At 35.4% G+C, this 26,237-nt stretch overlaps 1 protein-coding gene across 3 annotated transcripts in view; it reads left to right on the top strand.

Moving 5' to 3' along the window:
• The window catches only part of BCKDHB (branched chain keto acid dehydrogenase E1 subunit beta), a 256,098-nt gene that overhangs the window by 171,927 nt on the left and 57,934 nt on the right, over nt 1-26,237 (top strand). For all 3 annotated transcript variants that reach the window (XM_026454545.1, XM_026454544.1, XM_026454543.1), the window contains exon 9: nt 4,368-4,454. In XM_026454545.1, coding sequence (XP_026310330.1) covers nt 4,368-4,454 — 87 coding nt within the window. The remainder of the gene's footprint in view (nt 1-4,367; nt 4,455-26,237) is intronic.

Here is a 26,237-nt window from a genome sequence, read left to right as displayed (position 1 = left end):
CTAATGTTTTGGCAGCCAAAGTCTGTGCAATCATTTTAACCGAGTATAACTTAGCAGCTGTCTTATTACCACAAATATCTTATTGTCAAAACTACATTAAAATATCATCAATTTGGAGCCTGCTACTTCATAATTAAATTGTTCTGGGATGTGGTTAAGTATATACTTCTGAACTACCTTAAAAATGGATTGTGCTAAGAATGCAATAGCATAAATAAATTAATAGAGGACATGCATAATAAAGTTAAACAATTTGTTTTAATAGAGTTTTTATCTAATTAACTTTTCTTGAGTGTCTACAATGTTCAGAGCACTGTGCTAGACATTCTGCATCGGTTAATTTATGGCCATTCATAAAGATGTTTGGGTAGAAAGAATGTGGATAATGGGGAAAAGTCATGGAGTGGCCAAACAAGAAACAAGTTCAGGGTTGCAGCAGAACAGGGATTGCCTTTATCAATGCCATGTGTACAGGGTTGGGATTCTGATTGCTCCTATTGTGATAGTATGGCACTATTGCTCTGTTGGATGGAATGACTGAAGTGGTGAGAAAACTGCGAGCCTTTCAGGACTGTTTTTAATGCTTTTTTGACAAATCTTTTAGAACAAATCTTTTGTTCCTTTGCAGGGAACAAAGTCCTTTTGTTTTGTAGCAGAGGACAAGGAGTGTCCTGAGTTATTCAGAGTCCTGATCTTTAATTGGCTTAGCTCTCTCTGATGCCATTTGTCACCCGCAACTCATTGGTGCTCCATCTGCCATAGGCTGGAATCTAGGAACAGTACTTAGTGGTAAAAAGTTGGAGAAGTAGATACTTGCAAATCCAGCCTTACGTGATCTTTCCTGGCTTTGATAGGTTCAGCTTTCACCCCTAAAAGTTGTTTAAACACTTTCAATTTGTTTCAAGTGATGAAATGAATTTATCTCAGAAGAAAATTTAAAAACTTTAAAATTTATTTTCTTTGGATGAAAATATTTTTAAAATAATTATTGGTATTGTATTTACAATTATTTATCTTAAAAAGGTTAATGACTATCTCCATTGAAATATACTTTATTAATTTTTACTAAGTACATCAAAATGCTAAATGTGGTTAGGAGAATTTCTTGACAGTTACATATTATTTTGCCTAGATATGTGAACTTTAAAAGCCTGCTAAAGGAGACAAAAATATGTACTTTAATCAGAATATCTAATTAAAATAGAAAGAGTAACATTCTCTTGTTTTGTAGATTTATAAAGATCTCATTTTCACTATACTAACAGTGTTAATAATTTCCAAAGCAGTATAGAAAAGCAATCTTCAGTAATTTTATCAAATTAAAATTGTGAATGATAAAAAGCATATAACAAATTTCTACTACACCTCACAAAATGATTGAACTATTTTCAGACAATTCAATATATGCTAATTGAATGTGTCTGAAAATATCAGTCTTCTAAATTTTTGCATTTTCAGAATTTTGACATAATACATTTTAATACTTTTAGACATTGGCAATGATTTTTAAGAAGCCAAAATGAATCTGAAGTGCTTTCCAAATTAAGTGAAGTAATTGAATGTAAAATACTCAGCTCAGAGCCTAGCACATAGCAATTTTTGTGACAATCATTGTTTATGATTATGATTGTTACTTCTGGCTCCTCTCTTCTTGCTGCACTATTTTTGTTCCACTTGTTTGTAGACAAGTGGCAATTTCCACAAACTTAAAGTGTGATTACTTTTATTGTATTTTTCCTCTAGTTCTTGGTGTGTTAGAAATTTCTGGAATTATTTCCATATCTGTCAGCATAACTCCTCGCCTGAGAACACACAATTTTTGTAATGCACATGCAGAGGTGTTGAAGAACTTGAACTTCTCTGATGCCAATAGTTTATTGCTCATTTTGTCGAGTATCTCACGGCTTTGAGGGCCAAGTGATGAGCTGGATATGGTCCTGACCTGGGGCAGATCACACAGAGTGGGATGGGAAGACTGGCTCCCTGCGTTGTTAGTGTGCCTGTTTGCTGCTGGAGTTTGGATCTGGGGATTCACTTGCTTCTGAAGCTAGTTCTAAGATATCACAAAAACATTATTATGTTTTTTGAGAAGATTATAACTACAAAATAACATGTATTTTTAAATCTTTGGCACTAATTCAAGGGCTTTCCCTTTATTTTTATTTATTTTAGACTTACTAGAATACTGTCAGTGATCTAAACATGCATAAAGCAAAAAGTAAAAGTCTCTTTCCTACATTTCCTTCACTGGCATTGCTCAGGAAAAACAATTTTTGATATTTTGGAATGAAGGTTTCCGGACTGTTTATACATGTTGGCTAGATGTACTTGTTGAAAAGAAATGTTGCTTGGTGTGCTCACTGCTGTGATGGTTGCTTTTCACAAAATATAAGATTATATTGTCCTACAATTTGCTCATTTTGCCAGTTAATTTGTCATGGGTTTCTTTACATGTCCTGAGTCTTTTTCATGGCTGCGTATTACTCTACTATGTTGATGCATATTGTTCTATTTAGTCATTGCTCTGCTGAGGAGCACTCAATAGGGCTCCAAATTTTATCTACTTACAAATCATGTTGAATCAACCTCAAAGGTTGGAAGCTTTTGTCCTTGGTTATCTGTGCTTGATTTCACCACTCTACTCTGTGGCCGTCTGCGTAGGCTATAGTATACATAGGCCACCTGCCCTGGTTGCTTCTTTACTTTCAGGGATTATTCTAAAGGTTGTCATTTGATTTTGGATAGGCCTGATCTCAGACAAAAAGGACCGATTTGGTTGTGTAGGGTTTTAGGGTAACAACATTTGTATAGAAGTTTCTAATTTCTAGCTGCTCAAAATTTAAGATGTGCCAGATAGCTTGGATGGATTTTGGCTGTCATCCTTAGATACTTTTATGTTGGCCGAATTCTGAGTTTCAGAGCTATAAGAATGGTCTGATTCAGAGGTTGCAGTGAGCCGACATGGTGCCACGGCAGTCCAGCCTGAACAACAGAGTGAGACTCTATCTCAAAAAAAAAAAAAAAAAAAAAAAAAGAAAAAAAGAAAAAAGAAAAAAGAATTATCTGATCGTCAAATCTTTTTTTTTTTTTTTTTCATTGTTTATTCTTAAAGTTAGGACATCTTTTAGAAGACACTTTGAAAATACATGTTATTTTGTGATTGTGGAATATTTTTGTCTTTTTATATTTTTGTACGTTGAAATTTAATTTGTGACTCTTACAAACGGCATAATCAATCACAGTCATAGAAAGCCAAATACAAATATCCTAAGGTTAGCATTTCACTGGAGTGTGAGTGGTGTTCATTAAGGTGTTTATGAATTTTTATGTTCTTCAGTCACTATTTACCTAGTAGATATGGTAACTTATTTTTGTCATGGCTATTGGCCATATCTTGGGGTTTAACATATGCTAGCTGAAACTCCTGCATACTTTGTAAATTCTGAACTATAATTGCCTAGAATGAATGAAATCTTTTATTTCAATACATATTTTTGCTTGAAAGATTTCATTTTATATTTATGAAATAGTAACATTTTATTAAAGGTGATCTTAAATTGTTAGAAATCTAAAGACAAAACTGCCATTTCTCTTTGGTACTATGATAATTTTTCAACATATTTTAAGCAATAACCTGCTGTTGATTTTAATAGTTTTTACCTGCCAGCACAGCTGGCATCCTGCTATGATATCATTGCTATACTTTTTAATTTAATATTGTACAGAGTATATCATGCACAGTGTGGACAACCACATAGAACAACTATTGAGAATACATACTAATTAAATTGTTTTTGACATTTTACCCTTAAAATAGAGTGTGATCATCAACCAGATTTTAGAGCACATTAACGGAGGGGATTTACTTTTGCAGATATTTCTTACTGCCAATTTTTTCCTTTGCTATAGCTTTCACATACTATTTTTGTGTTGTACTTTTCCATAAAACAGTATTTCTTAAGGTTATTGTTATTTATAGCAAACATGCCCCAAAATGAATAAAAAAAACTTTCACTCTTTAACATGAAGAAAAATATTGACATTGAAATATGAAATACAGCAATTCAGTTTATAACACAAACGTATCTTACAATAATGGGTATGCATTTTTAATTGCATATATAGAATTACAAATCTCATTTTTCTTTTCTACTGGGATTATAAACCATAGTGAAAAAATTTTTACAGTACAAAAATCAGATGACCTGTCAAAAGCGAATTGTAACTTATTGGCATAAAATTTAATTACTGATTTTTACACTCTTTATTGAGTGTATATAATTTACTTTTATTACTGAATTAAAACTACCATCATATACATAAAATAGATATTGTTTTTAACATCAAGTTTTCCTTTTCTCTTTCAGTCTGTGATCAAAACTGGGCGACTGCTAATCAGTCACGAGGCTCCCTTGACAGGCGGCTTTGCATCGGAAATCAGCTCCACAGTTCAGGTAGGGTAATTCTTGGAACTGATTTCAATGCTTGTGAAATTGCATATGCCAATTCCAGAAGAAAATAAATTACTTATCACAGTATATGAAAGCATACATTTTATGGAAATATGGTGCCTGCTTTCATATACTGTGATAAGTAAATTTTTTTTTTCGTTTTTTATTCCGACCACATTTTCTGTTTGTTAGTTAATGGTCTAATTAATCTTCTAGAACAGATATCTTAAAATAGTAAAAGCTGAAAAATTTTTTTATGGGAAGAAAGTTTGGAATGAGTCTTCTAAATTAACTTTGCTTGTATTTGCTAGGTTAACAGAAAAAGAAAAATCTTTTTAATTTGTATCTGTTCCCATTCCCTGTTTATATGACTTGAGGTTGTTATGGGATTGGTTGATTGTGAAATTGATCTTAGATTTTTCACAGCCTTCACGTTCTAAAAATGAATCTCTCAAAAGTCAATAATTTAAAGTTAATAAGTAATTTAAAAAATTATTTATTTTAGTTATTCAAATTATGCTCTGGTATTGGAAATGCTGTAGTAATTGTTTAAAAACTTACCTTTTAAAAAAAAAATGCTGATTAAGGTGCCGCATATCAGGAAGAAATTTTATAAACCTCTTTCTGGCAAGTTTTACCTAAAACCTGTATTCAAATTTATATCATAGACATGTATAAGATAATTTAAGGTAGTTTCATTCTTCCTAATTTTTAAATTGAAAATTAAGTGGCCATATTTGAAATGGAAGGTGCATGTATTTTAAATTCAGAATATCTTCGCAGTTTGGAAACACTTTACTTCTCTTTACTGGTGTGAAGGTGTTTTAATTATTAAGATACACAAATAGCAAATTCCTTTAAGAGTATATGGCTTACTACTTTGTTATAGAATTATGATGTGTGGATATTGGTAAGTTTTTAGTTTTAGATGTTTAATCAGTAAACAATGATTTTTTGCCAATAAAATATCTTAGGTGCTAATTGCAAAATTACAAGTATTTGTAAATTAGATGAACCCAATTTAAACATAAATGTTTTAAAAACTAGATCAAAGTAATCCATAATTATAGTCAAAAACAAAATTATTTTTACAATTTATATATAGTCACTGATAATAAGAAAAGCAAATATTTGAGTTTTGTAGATTTGTTGTTTTCCTAGTTACTATATCAATTAAAATGTAAAACATACTGATTATTATTATATAACATGAGTATCTAGTATTTATTGTGTATTTAGTGCAGTCATTTTAAGCCAGAGGCAAAACTAGAAAAAGACACTGGATTTTCTGACTTGCAGTTAATATGTAGTCTACTAAACCATTTGAAAGGATAGTGGCTGTTGCTAATTGAAACTTTGACAGCCTTGTTGTATTTTGTTCACTGCTTATTGATATCTCAAAAGTTTCATTTGCATAAAATTAAAAGGAAAACAAGTAGAACATAGTTGGAATTAGATACTATAACTCCTCTTGTGAAGTTTACTTTCTCTAAGTGTGCTTTTAAAATTTGATCTCTGTAAGTTATTGGTAGACTACAATTTAATACAGCATTTTTTAGACTGAAATGGAATTAGAAAGATAATCTAATCTGGGGTCTCTTGGTCTTAAATAATATGTGGTCTCATGTTAATGGAAAAATGTCTCTCAGGCCCCAAGAATACATTAGTGAATCCCAGTTTGAGAAATAGTGTATTAAGAGTTAAACATAGTCACTATAACTAACATAAAATATCATAAACATAATATCAAAATAAGATCCTGAAATTATGTGATAATAATCAGTTGCAAAAATTGTCAGTGAGATTATCAGAATATAATCATATTTATATAATAATATGAAAACACCAAAACAAAACATCTTGTAACTCTCTCAGACTCCCAGGAATGTATTCATAGATCCTCAGGTGTCCATAGTCTATAGACTGAGAAATATTGATCTAAACCAACTGTATTCTTTTTACAGATGAGTGTCATCCCTAGTGTTTGTGACTTACCCATTTTATAAAGACAGTGGAATATCTGGGATTAGACAGGAGTATTGAATAAATGTTAAGTGTGTGCACATGCACTCTTTATTCAAAATCCCCTGCCTTCCATGAGGATGATAATAGAAGTTTTCGACCCCTTATAAAATGATCTGTTGTTCATGGTAAAATTATTCACCAGCAAACTGCAGAATGACTTAAGACAATAGTGTAACATTTGATGGAGGAATTATATTTAATATTTTGGGTAATTTGAGTTTGGATTTATTAATATGAGAAATTTGAAATGTACACAGTGTTTTTGCTTAATTCAGATTTTATTTGCACAAATAGAAAGTATAGAAGATGAATTTTAGTAAAGTGTAATGAGCATGATATCTCTAAATGTTTGCCTCTTACGGCTTTTATCTAATGATAAAGAAGATTGGAAAAAAAACTGGACACTTGAAATTTTTTTTTCTTTTTCATTGATAATTTTTCCATATAACTTTGAGTGATCTGCGTAATAAAATATACTTTTCAGTAAATCTTTCATGCAGATGTTCAACTATGCAATATGCTGTATTGAGCTTCCTCTCTATGGAGAGCCTTGTTCCATATTATAAGTGAAACCTGTATCAAATTACCAGTGCCTTGGGTTGTTTAAACTGAAATCACCTAAGTTTGAGGTACAATTGCTTTAACCACTTAGCATGATTCATATTTCTCTATTTCTTTTTTGGGATATATTTTGTAAGGTTAAAAAAGATAAAACAGGGTTAAGATATTGAAAGCCAACTTTCTGGGACGGGAGAGAAAATATACACGGACGACTTTTTCATTGTTGTCTTGGAAAAGATGTTTTAAATCGTGGATGAGAATGATGTATAAATCTGAGTACTTTTGATTAAAATATGAAGTTATTGTTGTTTCAACAAATGCAAGTTTTATGTCAAAGCAAATGAAAAAAAGTTTGCTCCACAGGTGATTTTTGATAGAGGATATCTGTAGCTTTTTAAAAGCTCATGGTTAATCCTACAAAATTGCTTTTGAAGTATTTTAAGAGAATGGATATTAATAGTAACATTCTTGTTTTCAAATACATTAAAATCTGAAAACACCGGAAAATATGAACTATGCTGTTTTATTCAAAGTTTAAGTTACTACCTAGATTAAAATAAAAAATATTGAAGAGAATACAGCACTGTGGAGAGTATTCTTTTAAGTTTATAATTGGTATTTTTAGATAGGAAAATTGTATTATGCTATATAAAATTAAATATCAAATAAAGGAACCTTCTTTATAAGAAGTAGTATTGGCATTACTGTTTAAAGCTTATTTTAGTGTACAGATCAAATATGAAAATAATAAATATAAGATAGAGTCATAATTTATTTACAAAACTCTAGTTTATGGCAGATGACTCTTTCATTGTGCAAGGAATTCAGTGCCCACATCTTAGATTTGTTTCATGACTGCTACTTTTTTTGTAAGCCTATTTATTTTACCATTTTACAGAAATTTATTGTTAACAGTCTTAATTTGAAATAATGGTAAACTCACAGAAGTGATCAGAAGACTACTTTATATTGATTAGACATATTTTTTAAACTTATTTATTTAAAGTTTCTTCATAAAACTTATATATAGAGATAGAAATAAATGATTATAAAAATAAAAACAGTGCATCTAATCTACCAAGCGCTTTATATTTCTATTGGATTTAATTTGGAAATTAACTGGAAAGCAGAACAAACTGAGGTCTGGTATATTTGGCCCCGCTCTGGGGAAGATTTCTTGGTCAGTCATCTAAAGCTTCACTCTCTCTTCTTATCTAATCTTACATTCCCATCTGTTCTCACTTTAGGGTATGGGAACCTTTTCATTATTTTCTTTTACTTGACACATACTGTAATTTAAAATGCTTCTTTTAGGGAGTCATGAATTGTGCACCCTAATTTGTGGAAAAGTGCAATGACTATAGAGTTTAACTAATTCATTGTTCTTTTTATTGTGTATTTTAAGCAAAGATTTTATTGTTTCAGAAAATTATATGAATTAATTTTATTTGCTGCTTGTATTCTTCAGCTTTATGTAACCACAGATTTTTTTTAAGGAAGCCTTTAGTGTACAAAAGTATTAACCTCATCCATTTTAATATCCCCCAAATTATATATTCTAGAATGTAACGTTCAGTATAGCTATTATTTATTTAAATATTAAGACCAAATAATTTATGACATTTTGGCTGGTTTAAATAGAGTAAATTTTTTTAAGAATTGCAAATCAGCCTTTATTATTAATTTCCAACACACTTCCATAATGAAAAAACAAATCCTGAGTCTGATAAGAGTTGTATGATAATTTTTTAAAAAAGTTATTGTTTTTTCTCCTGCTTTGGATTCAGTGCTTAAAAAGAGTGCCAAAAATTTTAGGGATGTGGTTGGCTTAAAGATTCGAGTGTTTTTTTTTTTTTTTTTTTAAATCACATGGAAGCAATAAGTCTGCAATAAAGAGTCCAATTGGAGAGGATGGTAAGTTTCCATACCATTGTTACATCCTTTCTGTGCGGTCTCTTTTCTTAGCATCAGAACTCAGAAATTGTGAATACCACACGTGTATTTTTTAAGATTATTAGATTCTAATACTTTCAAAGGATTTTTATAGGGCTACTCAAATCATTATGTAAAAGAAAAGTTTCAATAACTTTCAAGTTAAAGGAATTTTTGCTTTTCTCAGTGTTTCATGTTAGAATAGTTTATGGAGAAGGATTTTTTCTTACAAACTTATTACTACTAAATTTCCAAGCACTCTGTTTGAAGATATCAATCTGAAAAGAGGGAGAAAGGTCCTATATGGTCTTGAATTTTTACCATTGTGGAAAACATGTTTAATTAAAATTGCCATGCTGATAAATTGTCATCAAAGAAAACTATCAGATTAGTAATTTGATGAGTAGTTTACTACAATTTTATAATCTCAGTTAACAAAAAATTTATCAGTGATACAAAACCTTTCCTAATAGCAACAGATAAAACAATCAGAAGTACACTTCTATACTAAAAGATGAAGCCAGAGCATCAGAAAAACAGTTTAATGTGGAGTGTTTGGATATAGGATGGCATTTTAAAACTGCAGTTTCTTTCTGAAGCCTGTTTGGTATTCTGTAAACAACTTCTGTGACCACAGATAGGAACCGAAGTCTAAATCACTCGGGGAAGATATTGTGGATTGGGCTGCTTCTTCACTGTTTGTAGTTAAATCCATGTTATACTCTGTTGGTTCTTCGCCTTGCCCTAACCACACCTGGTCTCCTTCCATGTCATCTTCTCCTTTGCTTGTAAATGTAGCCAAGTTTCCACCATCAACCCTTTCCCCATTCTTTTTTTTGAGATGGAGTCTCTGTCGGTCGCCCAGGCTGGAGTGCAGTGGCGCGATCTCGACTCACTGCAACCTCCGCCTCCTGGATTCAAGCAATTCCCTGCCTCAGCCTCCTGAGTAGCTGGGATTACAGGCACCTGCCACCATGTCAAGTTAATTTTTGTATTTTTAGTGGAGACGGGGTTTCACCATCTTGGCCAGGCTGGTCTTGAACTCGTGACCTTGTGATCCACCCACCTTGACCTCCCAAAGTGCCTTTGCCTATTCTTTCCTGGGATGTCTCAACCACTTGCATGGTTACTCGTGAAACCTTCAAATTTGAAACTTTTAAGATTTGACCTACTGTTGAGCTTTAGACCCAAAATTCCAACATTATGCTTATTTTGATAGAGATAAAAAAAATGTGTAATAAAATGATTTATCTGGAAAAATTTGAATGTGAAACAATGAGAAAAGATAGGCATATACACACGGTTATTTGCTAGTTTATGGAAATCAGCTTATGTAAAAATGAACTCTATTTTTCTTCAACTTTTTCTGGACCTCTTAAACTGTCTCCTTTTTTGGGGATATTTTGTTTGTTTGTTCGTTTGAGACAGAGTCTTGCTGTGGCTCTATCACCCAGGCTGGAGTGCAGTAGTGCGATCTCGGCTCACTGCAACCTCTGCCTCCTGGGTTCAAGTAATTCTCCTGTCTCAGCCTCCCAAGTAGCTGTGATTATAGGCACCTGCCACCACACCCAGCTAATTTTTTTGTATTTTTAATAGAGACGGGGTTTTACCATGTTGGTCAGGCTGGTCTCGGACTCCTGACCTCAAGTGGTCCTCCCGCCTCTTCCTGCCAAAGTGCTGGGATTACAGGCGTGAGCCACTGGACCCATCCTAAACTGTCTCCTTATCTTTGTCTCCAGCTGCTCACCTCTTGTCTAATTACTATTCATTATTTTCTTAAAACACACATCGAATTTTGTCCATTGTCTGTTTGAAAACATCCAGTGGATCCTCATTGGGTATAGCAAAAAAATCTTTATGTCTACATTCAAGATCCTGATCTACCCAAACCAGTCTTCCAGTGTTATTTCTCACATCCCTTTTTGACTCCAGTATGCTGATCACACTGGCCTACTGGCTATTTCCTGAATGAAAATTATTTCTTATAACCATCCTTTATTAAGTATTCTGGGGATAGCCTTAATATGGGCGTTTCTTCCAAGAATTGTTGTCCTTGTTTTAGAGACACTTAGAGTCTATTAGAAGAAGGAGATGATAAACAGGTAATTATAGTACATGTTAGAATGAAATATTCAGAGAACTGTAAGATTATAAAATACTTGCTCATTTAACCCAGATGTGGCAGCTAAGTTAACTCATGAAGGATAAGTATGAACTTGGAAGTGAAGGTAGGTGGGTATTTCGGGCAGAATGAACTATCTGAATAAGGAATCAGGCAAAGGATTTGCTATTGAAAGAATTAAAGTGGTATTGTGTGGTTGAAGACTAGCATGTGAGGCTGTAGCGTAAGTTAAAGGTTGACAAGTAGGTAGGAATTAGGTCCTAAATAATCTTAAATATTAAAGAATTTGTTTTTGTGTGGAGGAAATAGATATGACAGAGTAAAGCCAGCTCACATAGATGTAACTTCCAGTTTTCTCATATAATATATTTAAATATACCTTATGGAGTTCTTGGTAAATAGGAAGTAGCAGGAGCTGAAAATATTACTATCATTATTTAAGGCAAAGGAATATAAGTGAAGAATTTTAAGCAGGATATTAATATAGATTTAAAAGTTAGAAAAACTCTTAGGTAGTTGTGTAGAGGATACACTGGGGAGGAGTGAGAGAGGAAGTGATGGAGAATTGTTAAAAAGCTAGTCACAGACTGCAAAACAACGTTTTGGTCAACAATGGACCAAAGATGTTGGTCCCATGAGATCATAGTGGAGCATAATTAGAAACCTGATAATATGGTGCTTGATGTGAACATTGCAGATCAAGTATGGGAAATAATTGATATTCAGTGCTGGTTCTGGGATATTTGGTTTTCCATGTGAAAAAATATGTGTATAAATAAAAATATATGTACCATCTAGGTTTGTGAAAGTATAGTCTGTGATGTTTGTACAACCACAAAATTGTTTAATGCATTTCTCAGAATGTATTCCTGTCCTTGTGACTAATTACTGTATGTGATTAAACTAGGTGAGATTTGACCGTCTTCTACACCAAGGACATGGGAGTTGGTTAGAGAAAGGTGAATTTTTCAGATAGTAGGAGAGAGAATCTGGATGAAAGACTTGCTGACTGACAGATAGGAGTGGGGCAGGGACTGAAGTGGGTGATGGAGAGGCAGACAGAAGTCCAGAGTAAAGCGTAGCTTGGTTTTTAGGTTGGATGATTTTTGAATAGAGGTGCAGTTTCACTGAGATGGAGAATGTCATTGGATAACAGGTTTATGCTTGTGTGTGTGTGTAACATGATGAGTGCATTTAGGATTTGTATCAGCAATGGGGATGAAAATGTGTTTCTGGAGCTCAGGAGAGAATCTAAGGTGTAGGAAATGGGTGAGGATTCATTCTCTTATACTGATGCACTGATGGCTGGAGTTCATGGCTATAGATAGGGCCACATAGGAAGAGATAATCTTAAGAAGGGAAAGTTTCTGAAGCAGAAGCCACCTGGTTGAAGAAGAAGCCACACCAACATTTAAGAGAAAGAAAGGAAGTTATGAAGCAGAGTGAGAGGGAGTGGCTACAGAAAAGGAAGGGAGTAGGAGAGAGCCATTACAGAAGACAAGTGCGGAAGAGTTTGACAATAGCATATGTGGCCAAGAATATTAAATGCTTCCAGAATGTAAGTCAGCTGAAGACTAACAGTCCTATCTTGCATGTAGCAACTGGAAGACACTGGTGACTGATGAAAACAGAAGGGTAGCCAGGAAGCCAGACAGCATTTAGGCTGGTGAGTGAGTAAATAGTGAAGACTTGAAGCAATGAATATAGACTACAATTTCAAGAAACTTGACTTTCAAGGAAAGAAAGGGAATGAAGTAATTAGAGCTAGGTTTGATCTCTTAATGCTATTCACTTGGCATAGAATGCCATTCCCTCAGTTTGCAGTCCTCCCTGGCAGCCTCGTTGTCTTCTCCCTCTTCTCCCCAACCCTCTCCCTGTCCTTATTTTCTCCCTTCCCCTCCAAACCATCTAGCAGTCTGGTTTTAAACATCTATCAAACCTGACCTCTTTTTTCAATTTTCCTAATAAACTCTAAATGAACTTAGAAAAAGAAAAGAAAACCACTAAATCTAAAAGGAAAAGGTAGAAAATAGCTTATATTGAGATGGGTAAGACATTTTTAATCAGAAAGTTAAAAGGCAGCAGACTCAATCATACTGTCACAGAGAAATATATTTGCATAAAATGGAAATTTTTGTAGGGCAAAAACAAGCATGATTTTAAAAACAATGACAGATGAGAGCATGTTGTAACACATGACAGAAAACTAACATGTGTACTCTATTAAGCATTCTTAAATGTCAGTATGGAAATTAATAGGGCTTTTATTTAAAGGGTCAGAAACAGATTAGTTTTATAACTATAGCCAGCAAACATGAAAAAATTTGCCACTTATTATTGATAAAATGCTAATTTTAAAAATGAAATATTGTTTGTTACATGTAAGAGTGGGACTGCTTAAAAATGAATTATATTTTCTGCTGAGATGATGCAGAAAGTGAATTAATAGAAGTTGATTCACTTTTCCAGGATATCAGGTTGAGAATGTATATTAAGACTCTTCAAAGTGTAGATTTCCTTTGACTCAAGAATTCTAGGAATCCTCACTTAGAAATTAAATACAAAAATATGTATTATTCTCAGTGTTGTTCGTTTGATAGGAAAATATGGGACACATTATTAATGACAACAACAGGAATATATTTTAATAAGTTATGATTTATCCACTTGATGAATGTCATGGATTTATCAAAATCATTAAAAGAGTAGTTGATAACATTGTAATATTTGTATGAATAAAATAGTAAATGAAAACTCACCTGTATGCAAACCTACAGGTACTTGCTCAATGTTATGAAAAGAAAAAAGAAAACTTTATATATACATACATCTAGGCATAGGGAAAGAAACTTGCACTGTAAGTCTTTTATTGATTTATATTTTCTAATTATTTCTTCAATTTTATGTACATATATATCAATTTTTTAATAATTAACAGCTTTATTATGTGTAGATGTTTCTCTCACATGGCAAGCTTATTCTTTTAAATCTTCCTAGTTGTTTTAAATAAAAAAACCCATTTTGCTTATAAAGTTATTTTGCAAAGATTTCATATTATTTTATTTTGACATAATTCCTTTATCATGTGCATTTGAGGTTTTGGGATTTATCATTCATAGTGATGGTGGTTACTTACTCAGAATTGTGATGTGGGATGATTTTAAAACCAATACCACCTCACCGCATAAGATTTGGTTTTAGTGTCTGTCTTCTACAGGTATGGCATATTTTGATTCATTGCTTTTTTTACAGAAGTGAAGTCAGCATTGTATTGGGGTATTGAGATTATTTAATTTTTCTGTATTAATCAGTTAATGGTACTGAGACTGACATTACTAGCATGTAACTGATACTAACATTGAGTTCATTGCTTATTTTCCATCCCTCTTTTTGGTATTAAATTTATCATGAATTGCCATCATTCTTTTTGAAGTCTTTCTGGATTTAAGCCAGTCAGAAAAAAGATCATATTTCATCTCCCTGAGTAATAAGTGCCCCAGTTTCTCTCATGCAGTTCTTAGTATTTCTGTAGTCATAAGTAGTCCCCCTTGAATTCAAAGGTGTATTCATACCAAGCTCCTCTACTCTTTCTCTGTTGTCACCCCAGTAAGCTAAGACATTTATATTTACATATTTACCAACGAAGTTTCATAGACTGAGTGGACTATTAATTAGTAAAATAGATTCTCTGAAGGAAAGCATTACTTTATTTAAAAAGTTACGGTGATTTCTATGACTTGGTCCCTTTTAGTTGTTTTTTTGGTACCTTAAAAGTTGTAGTTTGCATTCAGTGCAGTGATCCTTGAAAATATGGTTGTATCCTCAAAGAAAATTATAGTGGATTTAAAATATTTTGTTTTCTTATTTGGAATGAAATGATTGTATTTCAGTATGTATATTTTAAAATATACTTCTTCAAAAGTACATTTTATCTTATCTTCAAAGTACATTTTATCTTATCTTCAAAATTGTCTAACTACAATAAGGTTTTTTAAAATTTTGTATATGAAAGACAGCAGATACTGTATCCATAACCTGGCTGACTCTCTTGGCCACTTTGCAAAACATTTTAAGCCAAATTGAAGACACATAGTAAATTTGCCCAGAAATGTTAGCTATGTTTTGTCAACATTGCATTCACAATCAGTAACAGGATGGGTCTGCCTCCTGGAGACAGAACTAAATTTCTCATTTTGTCATGCCCTCGGTAGGCAGTAGTGTTGGTGATGTTGATAGCTCATTTTGGTTTGGTAATTTAGGGTAATTAAACTTACAGATCAAATTAGTTTGTGTTTTGTTATGAGGGCCATTATCTATTTTCATGAATGAGTTCACAGCTCACCAATATATAGTCGAGTTTAAAATAGACATTAAAATAGAGATTTACTACTGCTAATGCATTTTCTCCTCAATTTGAAGTTAAACACTTGTGAAAATTAAGACAAGTTAAAAGCAGCACTTACTGCAAAAAATTAGCAGTTGAAAATGAAGGTCATAAGCAGAAATCACCTAGTTGATAATTGTTTTAATTTTTCAAATCTACCAATATTAATGTGAGTCTTCTAGATACCTGAAAATTTGCATTTGACTGGAAAATCTTGAATGTTTGATCATTTTCTTTCAGGTTAACTTAAAGAAGTGACTTTATTTTTACTTCTTGATTCATTTGAAGAGACATACTTTTTTGTTTTAACCCTTTAGAGGATCAGATAATGGCATTTGCTGTTTAAGACAGTTTATATTTCAGATGGCACAGAGTCTATTTTTCTTTATCAAAATTATTAGCTGAAAAATATATAATTCATGACTATTCTTTAAAGGAGATCTAAATATTTATGTTTTTAAAAATGCCTTAAGGTGACTAACATTTCTAAACCTACATTTGTATCATCCACATTTGTAATTGTGCCTGCCATTGCTTAAAACAAGTCCTCTTTATTTCCTATCTTTTGATAGGATTAGTTTGCTCTCTTAATTGTAACACTTTTTCATTTCTTTTCTGGATTGATTTAAATTCTGGGCTTCAAAAAGCAATAGTATAAAATAGTCACCATGCCTGTATTATTGGGTGCTTTCAGAACCACTCAGACAATGTTTTCTCTGAGATAGCCTGTATTTTTAAGTGTTGCATTTTTCTTCTCGTTCTACTAGTCTCTTTTTTAATAGCAATGCTTAGCTCTAATTTATATCAGCAGTTAAAAAATTGAAACTTAATCTTGCCTTTTCAGCTCATTACTGAAGAATCTCCTACCTCTGCACTCTGACACAAAATTTATGCTTTATTTTTTAACCATGAACTTTTCTGGGCATAGATTTCTACCTAAGTGTGCATGGCTGAACAACTTGAGTGTATTTTGTGAGTAATACTCCAACATCACACAATTCTAAGTTTTATTAAAACCAGCTTTTCTGTGGCAGATCCAATGCACAGTTCAAGCACATTAAAATAATGAAGTACTGCATAAATGTTGATAAAATAGTTTTCTAATATGATGGAATGCCTAATTATGTATTCTGTTATCAATTTACTTAATAAATGAAATGCAGTTTCCATTTTAATAAAACCTATGTACTTTATAAAAATAGGACCTTTACTAACCTACACATATACTGAGTCATGGGAGCCACAGTAGCATGGGTAAATCCTCCTGGTAGTAAGCATGGATACCCTCATATCTGTTCAGAGAACCACGATATCTTTTCTGTTTCCTGCCTGCCCTCTTGCTGCTATCCCTTTCTGACTTTAAAAAACAACAAACAACTTTCCGGACAGTGTCCTCTGTGCCAGTCTTGTGAACATGTGGACCTTTGCAACAAAACTATAATGTTTTTCCCATCATGGGCAAACGAAGCATTATTTTGGGTAGTTTGTGCTTATGAAAGCTTTCTCCATCCTAGTAGGCTAAAATAGAAGTATCCTGTAATATTAGATGAAAGGAAGGGAATGAGGTTTGATGTAAGCAAGTCTTTTTTTCCTCCCTTGGGGTTGATCAAAGACGACATTCATTAAAAATACTATGAAATTGCTTAATACCATCGAAATGCATTTTTAGAGTGGATCTTCTATCAGTATAAGGGATAAGTGTCTCTCTCTCTCTTTCTCTCTCCCTCTCTCTCTCTGTGTGTGTGTGTGTGTATGTGTGTGTGTGTATGTGTGTGTGTGTATGTGTATGTATGTGTGTGTATGTGTGTGTGTGTAGTAAGGGATGTTGATTCTCCCTACATTAACTTTTCAACCTAAAGAATATATAAATTAACTTTTTTTTAATTGATACTTTTTTAAACAGTGTAATTAAATGAGGTGTGATATACAGATTTTCTGCTTATGCTGTTATTTTTCTCCAAGGATATCATAGCTAACCGTAGCTTTACTGATGCTACTAGAGGATATTTGGGGATCAGTACAACACATAATTGAGAAAGATACTCTTCTTCAAATATAAACTAAAGGAAAAAAACAAGTGAGAATTAGAAAAAAAACATTTAAAAACAACTCCTTACAGTAAACCCAATTTTAATTTTTCTCTTTAGAACAAATGTCTTAGTTTGAAATGCTGGTTATGCTATTTAAAGAGATTTGCTAAGTGCTTAAACATTCATTTGTATGACTTTTCTTACTACTTGCCTTGTTACTCAAAATTGGGACAAAATATTTTGTTTATTGATGAAGACACATTTAGTTAATAATGTAAAGCAGCATTATCTTTAACTTCAACTTCACGTTATATAAATTAAAAGATTCCTTTAGAACCAGAGGCTTGACTCACTGACTACCAGCTAATTAATTATTTTCCTTAGGGACAAACTCTTAGCCTTAAGTTAATGTCTTCTGAGAGGATAGAATTCGCTATTATACACATATGAATGATTCCTTTGAGTTAGTGGGGAGGATAGGTGGACTTCTCAGGTACTGGTTCGTTGAAAGTTTTTTGCCTTTCAACTATGAAACCAGCAGTATAGCATTTTTAAATTGATAAGTATTTCATAGATAGAGTCTGAAGCCCTTGGTTATTAGTGAAGGTTTTCATTAGCAAAAGTTTATTTTTTGGTGTCACAGAAGTAGAGTATGATTACCTATATTTACATTTTTATGATATGTACAAGGCAAGCATTTAACTGTGATTTTATTACATTTGCATTGGTGTTCATCAGCCTTTGGTCATCTGTCTATCAAGTAGAGCTGGCATCTGTATTATGATACATTTCTTTCAAGAAGAAATGTTCAGAAATATACAGTAAGTGACCATAGTTTCAGCTTCCATGTCAGGCCAAAGAGAGGTGAACTGATGGGGAGTGGGTATATTAGACCCACTTCTTATTGATCTATATATTAAAAACATTGTTCTCTTTTCCACCAAGCTCCTAAATTCTTACTTACTTGCCTAAATAGGAAGCTTGCATAGAGTCAGAGAGATCCCAAGCTGGTAATGGAATAATGATGACCATATACTTTGTCTTCTGTAGTGGGTCAGCAGACATAAAGTGAGGTTGTTTGATGTAAACCAGAATGTTCACTTACGTAGTTTTCATGCTACTTAATGGGAATATGTCAGCCATCATAGTACGCAATTAAAATTTAAGTAAGAGATTAGTGATAATAGAGTTAGGACTGTATAGCAATTTTTGTAAATCAAATTTAGGTCTCTTAAGGTCTGAGAACTTTAAAAAAAGATCAAGAACATAAATGCTATTCCTTGGTTCAGTGATTATTTTTTTAAATGTAATGTTGATACAGGATTCTTGCTCTTTGAGCTCAGCTAGGTCGAGTTTCTTGTCTCACAACCAGGAAAAATTAGGGGTGCAGACACCAGAGAGTGAGTGGAATAGAATTTATTAAGCAAAAGGAAAGTTCTCAGCAAAGAAAGGGGTCCTGTAAAAGAGGTTCCTGGTTGTTCCCTTCCAGTTTTGAATGCAAGGACTTTTATATAAAAGTTGATGGGGCTGGGTTCCCTGTTTGTATAAGGTGGGAATTCCTGGTAGCTTCACCCCATTCTCCCTGGACACATGTGGGCACTTAGTCTGCTGAGGGCATGTTTAGACAAGCCCTCTGTGCAGGTTCCCTTATCTGCACAAAACATGGGTCAGAGATTTTCCGGGGACCCTTCCCTTACTTTCCGCCTAAAGCAAGCCGGTTAACTCCTTTCAATGTCAAAGAAAAATTTGAGGTTTCTTCGCCAGTAGCTACTGCTTCTTCTTCACTTCTATAATTTATTCTCAGTTAGTGACAAACTACTTGAGAACCACTGAATGACTTCAATTTGTTGTGTTGGAAATCAAATCATCGTCAGTAGTTTGATAATATCAGTGACTCCTAAATAACTGAAAAGCTTTTTTTTTTTTTTTTTTCCCAAATTGGGTGTTAGTAGTTAGTATTATGCACAAAATGAAGATAAAATACAAGTATATGATTTACTATACCTTTTGCTTTTTAGCTGCTCAAATAAGTGAAAAAAATGATCCTTTCTCTTAATAACAGCTTTTCAGTTTTACAAGCTTGTTGTTTTCAAATAATTGCTAAAGGGGCAAATTACACTGTTATTTAATAGTGAATTAAGGATCTAGGGAGAATTGTTAAGCATTTCATTTTATTATTTCAGTAAACTTTATTTTCATTAGATCATATTGTTAAAGGCTTGAAATTCTATAAAAATTTGTTTAATGACATATTGACGTGTTATTCATCAACCTTGGGGTCTATGTTTTTGAAAAATATGATGAGAAAAGCCCATTTGACAAGATCAGGATCTCATAGAAAATAGGGATTTAGAAGCAAATAAATATGACCTTAAATGTACTTAAAATGTATATTTAAAATAAGGACATGACTTCCTAAAGAAACTGGAATAATGAGTGTTTGCCAGTTGTGTAGATACCCCTCCCCTGAGTGAGCTTCTGTTCATAAAATAATGCTGCAATATGTGATTGCCTAAGGCAGAATCTTCCTAGCCTCCTGTACTTTGTCTTAAGGTTTTTAAGCTAACTTGTAATATAATAAAAGTTAGTCATATATGTATATATCAATATATACCATATATATGTGTGTATTTTTTTTTTCTTAAATATATGTGAAAATGCCCAGCCTTTTCACATATTACTCTGAGGCTTAAGGGTTGATTTTCATTGCCTGGTCTTTGTTCATGTATGGAATGGCTGAGTAAGTAACACATCGTATTGGGAAGCTTCAGGGCAGGGATAAAGGGGTAGAGAGCATTAATGGTTAAGTGAGTGTCCTTTTATTTAAGCGGACAGAACATATCTATGCGTATATAAATATATGTCACATTTTAAAATTCTAGTAAACAAATACAGAGCTGTTTTCTCAAAACATAGATTTGCTAAACCCTCATTGAGGGATTATTGAATGGCCAATTCATGTATTTCTAGAACTTACTCATATATTTCTTTGCTTTTTGTGAGGAAAGAGTAGTTTCTTTAACTGTTCTTCTTATGGTTCTGGTAAGGCATTTTAGACAGTATGGTTGCATATAAAATTTCTTTGCAGAATCTAAAATTTGAGCTAAATATAGCCATTTTTAACTTGATTCCATGAGTACTTTATGGGTTATACATAGTACAATGTTGAACTTCTCCATTCTTTGAAATAGTGAGACTGCCAAGTATATCAGGAGATGAAGTGATTATCAAACCGCAGTGATTAATAGCAAAAAGATCAAGGGAGACATAAGGTTAAGATGGCTGGCTAGATGCAGCCAGAAAGTGCAGCTCCCACTGAGTGAGACCAAATTTTAGAGTAAACCACCATAATCTGGTCAGATCTTCGGAGACAAAATGCTCAGATTGGATGGAGAGGCAATGCTGAAATGAAGGCTGAAGATGGAGGAAGCTGGGAGCCCTGTGCTGGGTATCTGAACACCAGGGCTAGTTCCCAGCCCCGAATAGCTCTTGGGAAAGGGGTGAATGAGGAACTGAGGAAAGGTTCACTCCCACCGCCAGGCTCTGGGATCCTAGATCCTAGTTGCAGAACTCCATGTCTCCCATGGATGTGTGAACTGACTGGGGCATCTCCCTGGGAAGCAGGCAGAAACAGGCCGTTGGACAGCATGGAGCCCGAGAGTTTTTGTGCACTGGGGAGCTCCAGCAGAGAGCAGCCATAGAGCTGCTCTATGGGGAGGGCTCTTCATCCATTGCTGGGAGGTGTGGACCCTCCAGCTAGGAGAGAGTGAAACCAGCTTCTCTGTGGGACGACTAGGGCACATCTATTCTGCAAGGCTTCCTGCCTGCTGGCCCCACCCAGGGTCACGCATAGCCACCCTGTAGTGGGTGCACAGCCCAGCCCCTGCAGGACAGCCTGAGTATGTTACTGTACCTGAGTACGTTCCCAGTGGCTTGGAAGCACACTGGATCCTCCCAGTACAGGCTGGAATGCCAACCCAGTCCACAGGATGTCCCAGTGCCCCCAGGGCTGCTTCATGCAGCATTTTGGGAGTAGGGAGCCAAGATCTGTGTCCAGCACTCATGTCAAGTAGGAGGGGACAAGATCTTCCAGTTACTGGGCTGGGGTGGGAGGGGAGCGGGGTATGCCTACCTCCACAGAGTTGATCCAGAGAGAGTGAGGCATATCTTCCTCCTGCAGCCCCTGACCAAGAAGGCCCCAGAGCCTGAAACACCTAACAAAAGAAACACGGGCACAGCACCAGTGATTGGAAGGAGGCTCCCTCAAGTCCCAGGAGCAGACCTGGTGAGGGGCCCATGTCTCTCCCCTGCCCACTGTGGAGCATGCCTGGGAACATGAGGAAGAACAAAAGAGCCTCATGGTGGGGTATTAACTTACGTAATTAATGGCCATTAGTCTTAAGCACCATCTAATGGATTGCATCCGAGACTACAGCACCAAAAATCTGTCCCACTACTATATGCTCCTTTGAAATCCAGCACAAGAATTTGTTACCAGAAAGTGGTCCCAATTCAGACCCCAAGAGAGGGTTTTTGGACCTCTTACAAGAAAGAATTCAAGGTAAGTCCATAAATTGAAAAAGCAAGTTTATTAAGAAAGTAAAGGAATAAAAGAATGGCTACTCCATAGACAGAGCAACCCTGAAGGCTGCTGGTTGTCCATTTTTATAGTTATTTATTGATTATGTGCTAAACAAGGGGTGGATTATTTATGCCTCCCCTTTTTAGACCGCATAGGGGTAAGTTGTTGACATTGCATGGCACTTGTAAACTGTCATGGTGCAAGTGAGAGTGTAGCAGTCAGGATGACCCAAGGTCACTCTCATTGCCGTCTTGGTTTTGGTGGGTCTTAGCTAGCTTCTTTACTGCAGCCTGTATAATCAGCAAGATCTTTATAACCTGTACCTTGTGCCGACCTTCTATCTCATCCTGTGAATTATAATGCCTAACCATCTGGGAATGCAGTCCAGTAGGTCTCAGCCTTATTTTACCCAGCCCTTATTCAACATGGAGTTGCTCTGGTTCAAACGCCTTTACATTTCCCCCCTCCCTTAAAAGAACCGTTAATCTTAAGGGTTACAGAGGGATGAAGATCGATCTTCTGTAACTTCTTGATGCTGAATAGAAGCGATGACATTCCTCCCTAATTGTTGGGTGTCTTGCATTCAGGGTAGAGAGGAGCTCAGTTAGAAATCATCGGTATGTCAAAGGCCATTTATAATTCTTGAGTTCTGACAGAATGCGATATCTGGAATATTAATAAGTATTTAAGAAAACATCCAGTAAGCTTATTCTGCATTCCTACACAAAGAGTACAACAATAACATATTCCACAACGGTAAAGCAAGATCAGCAAAATTATCCCAAGTAAACTAAATAAGAAGGTTTTCCATGAACTTGTCAACTGATGGAACCAAGCTGATATGGGGTTACTAGCTGATTCCACCATGCGTCCAGAATTAGAATATTGATCTAGATTTCTACATTATCCATTCCTTTTGTTTTTTCTGAGTAGCAGCCAGAGATCACTGGTTGGCTCACAGGAGTAAGCAGGGTTAGTCTAAATTGTAGGAAAAACCTCAAAAACAACTGATGAGACTAGAATTCAATAACAGGTGTACCACAGTTCTTGAAACAATTTTCGTCCTCTCTCCGGTTTTCCATTTTTACTTAAGACATAATGGTAAGACCAATTTGTTTTATTATACTTGGCCTATTTGTATAAAGTGCAGCAAGAATAATTGTTTTTCACATAAGCTGTTTTTAAATTGGCTTTGATGGAACTCTGTTCCATGAAAGCAATCTTAGATAAGACTTCTTAAAAGCTGAGCCCTGCCATGTGTTTATACCCTCAGGGACCTAAGAGTTGGGTAAATTCTTCTCCTTTTGAGGTCCCAAGATAAGTTGGGGGTCCTGGACCTGTCACAAAGTGACATTTTGTTACTTACCACAGGTCAGGAACCCTGTACAGAAACTGTATAGACAAGGTATGAGGCCAGTTTTCCCAAGGGTCTTTTATTGGCTCTATGAATTAAATGATTCCTCAAAGGAAAACACACCATTTCAGTTAAAGCCTTGGTGTATTAGTCTGTTCTCACACTGCTGATAAAGACATACCTGATATTGGGTAATTTATAAAGGAAAGAGGTTTAATTGACTCACAGTTCCACATGGCTGGAGAGACCTCACAATCATGTTGGAAGAGCAGGGGAGGTCTTACAAGGCAGCAAGCAAAAGAGAACGTGTGCAGGGGAACTCCTCTTTATAAAACCATCAGATCTCATGAGACTTATTCACTATCACGTGAACAGCCTGTGGAAGACCCACCCTCTTGATTCAGTTACCTCCCACAAGGTCCCTCCCATGACATGTGAGAATTATGGAACCTACAATTCAAAATGGGATTTGAGTGGGGGCAGAGCCAAACCCTATTATTCCACCCCAGCCCCTCCCAAATATCATGTCCTCACATTTCAAAACCAATTGTCCCTTCCCAGCAGTCCCGCAAAGTCTTAACACATTTCAGCATTAACTCAAAAGTCCACCGTCCAAAGTCTCATCCAAGACAAGGCAAGCCCCTTCCACCTGCAAGCCTGTAAAATCAAAAGAAAATTACTTACTTCCTAGATACAATGGAGCTACTGGCATTGAGTAAATACACTCGTTCCAAATAGAAGAAATTGGCCAAAACAAAACGGCTACAATGCCCATGCAAGTCTGAAATGTAGCGAGGCAATCAAATCTTAAAGCTCCAAAATGATCTCCTTTGACTCCATGTCTTACATCCAGGTCACACTGATGCAAGAGGTGGGTTCCCATAGTCTTGGGCAGAGCTGCCCCTGTGGCTTTGCAGGTTATAGCCCCACTCCTGGCTACTTTCTCGGGCTTGCATTGTCTGTGGCTTTTCCAGGTGCACAGTGCAAGCTGTCTGTGTATCTTCCATTTTGGGGTCTGGAGGATGGTGGCCCTCTTCTCAAGCTCTACTAGGCAGCACCCCAGTGGGGACTCTGTATGGGGACTCCCATGTTAAATTTTCCTTCTACACTGACCCAGCATAGGTTCTCCAGGAGGGCTCTACCTCTGCAGCACACCTCTGCCTGGCATCCAGGTATTTCCACACATCCTCCGAAACGTAAGCCCAGGTTCCCAAACTGCAATTTTTGACATTTGTGCACCTGTAGGCATAACATCATGTGGAAGCTACCACAGCTTGAGGCTTGCACCCTCTAAAGCCACAGTCCAAGCTGTGCCTTGGCCCTTTTAGCCACAGCTGGAGTGGCTAGAATACAGGGCATCAGGTCCCTAGACTGCACACAGCAGAGGTGCTCTGGGCCTGGCCCAGGAAACCATTTTTTGCTTCTAGGCCTCTAGGCCTGTGATGGAAGGGGCCACCATGAAGGTCTCTGGCATGCCCTAGAGACATTTTCCCCATTTTCTTGGTGATTAACATTGGGCTCCTCATTACTTATTCAAATTTCTGCAGCTGGCTTGAATTTCTCCGCAGGAAATGGGTTTTTCTTTTCTGTTGCATTGTCAGTCTGCAAATTTTCCAAACTTTTATTCTCTGTTTCCCTTTTAAAACTGAATGCTTTTGACAGCACCTGAGTCACCTCTTGAATGCTTTGCTGCTTAGAAATTTCTTCCACCAGATACCCTAAATCATTTCGCTCATGTTCAAAATTCCACATATCTCTAGGGCAGAGGCAAAATGCTGCCAGTCTCTTTGCATAGCAAGAATAACCTATACTCCATTTCCCAACAAGTTCCTTATCTCCATCTGAAACCACCTCAGCCAGGACCTTATTGTCCATATCACTATCTGCATTTTGGTCGAAGCCATTCAACAAGTCTCTAGGAAGTTTCAAACTTTCCCACATTTTCCTATCTTCTTCTGAGCCCTCCAGACTGTTCCAACCTTTGCCTATCACCCAATTCCAAAGTCAGTTCCACATTTTCACATAGCACCTCACTCTTCTGGTGTTGCGGGAAGTCAGGGACCCTGGATGGAGGGACCGGCTGGAGCTGTGGCAGAGAAACATAAACTATGAAGATTTCATGGGCATTTATCAATTCCTAAAAAATACTTTTATAATTTCTTATGCCTGTCTTTAATCTCTTAATCCTGTTATGTTCGTATGCTGAGGATATATGTCACCTCAGGACCACTGTCATAATTGTGTTAACTATACAGATTGATTGTAAAACTTGTGTGTGAACAATATGAAATCAGTGCATCTTGATAAAGAACAGAGTAAGAGTGATTTTTAGGGAAGAAGGGAAGACAACCATTAGGTCTGACTACCTGTGGGACTTGGTAAAAAGAGCCATATTTTTCTTCTTGCAGAGAGCCTATAAACAGATGTGCAAGTCGGAGAGATATCACTGAATTCTTTTCTTAGCAAGGAATATTAATATTAATACCTTGGGAAAGGAATGTATTCCTGGGGGGAGGTTTATAAACGGCCACTCTGGGAGTGTCTGTCTTACGCAGTTAAGATAAGAACTGAGATACGCCCTAAATTTCTGCAGTACCATCAGGCTTATTAGGGTGGGGGAAAACTCCACTCTGGTAAATTTGTGGTCAGACCAGTTCTCTGCTCTTGAACCCTGTTTTCTGTTGTTTAAGATGTTTATCAAGACAATATGTGCACCACTGAACATAGAGTCTTATCAGCAGTTCTGCTCTTGCCCTTTGACTTGTGATCTTTTTTGGACCCTTATCAGCGGTTCTG

Source organism: Piliocolobus tephrosceles, chromosome 5 (assembly GCF_002776525.5).
Source record: "Piliocolobus tephrosceles isolate RC106 chromosome 5, ASM277652v3, whole genome shotgun sequence".
Lineage (NCBI taxonomy): Eukaryota > Metazoa > Chordata > Mammalia > Primates > Cercopithecidae > Piliocolobus > Piliocolobus tephrosceles.
This window is presented reverse-complemented; position numbering and strand designations above follow the sequence as displayed.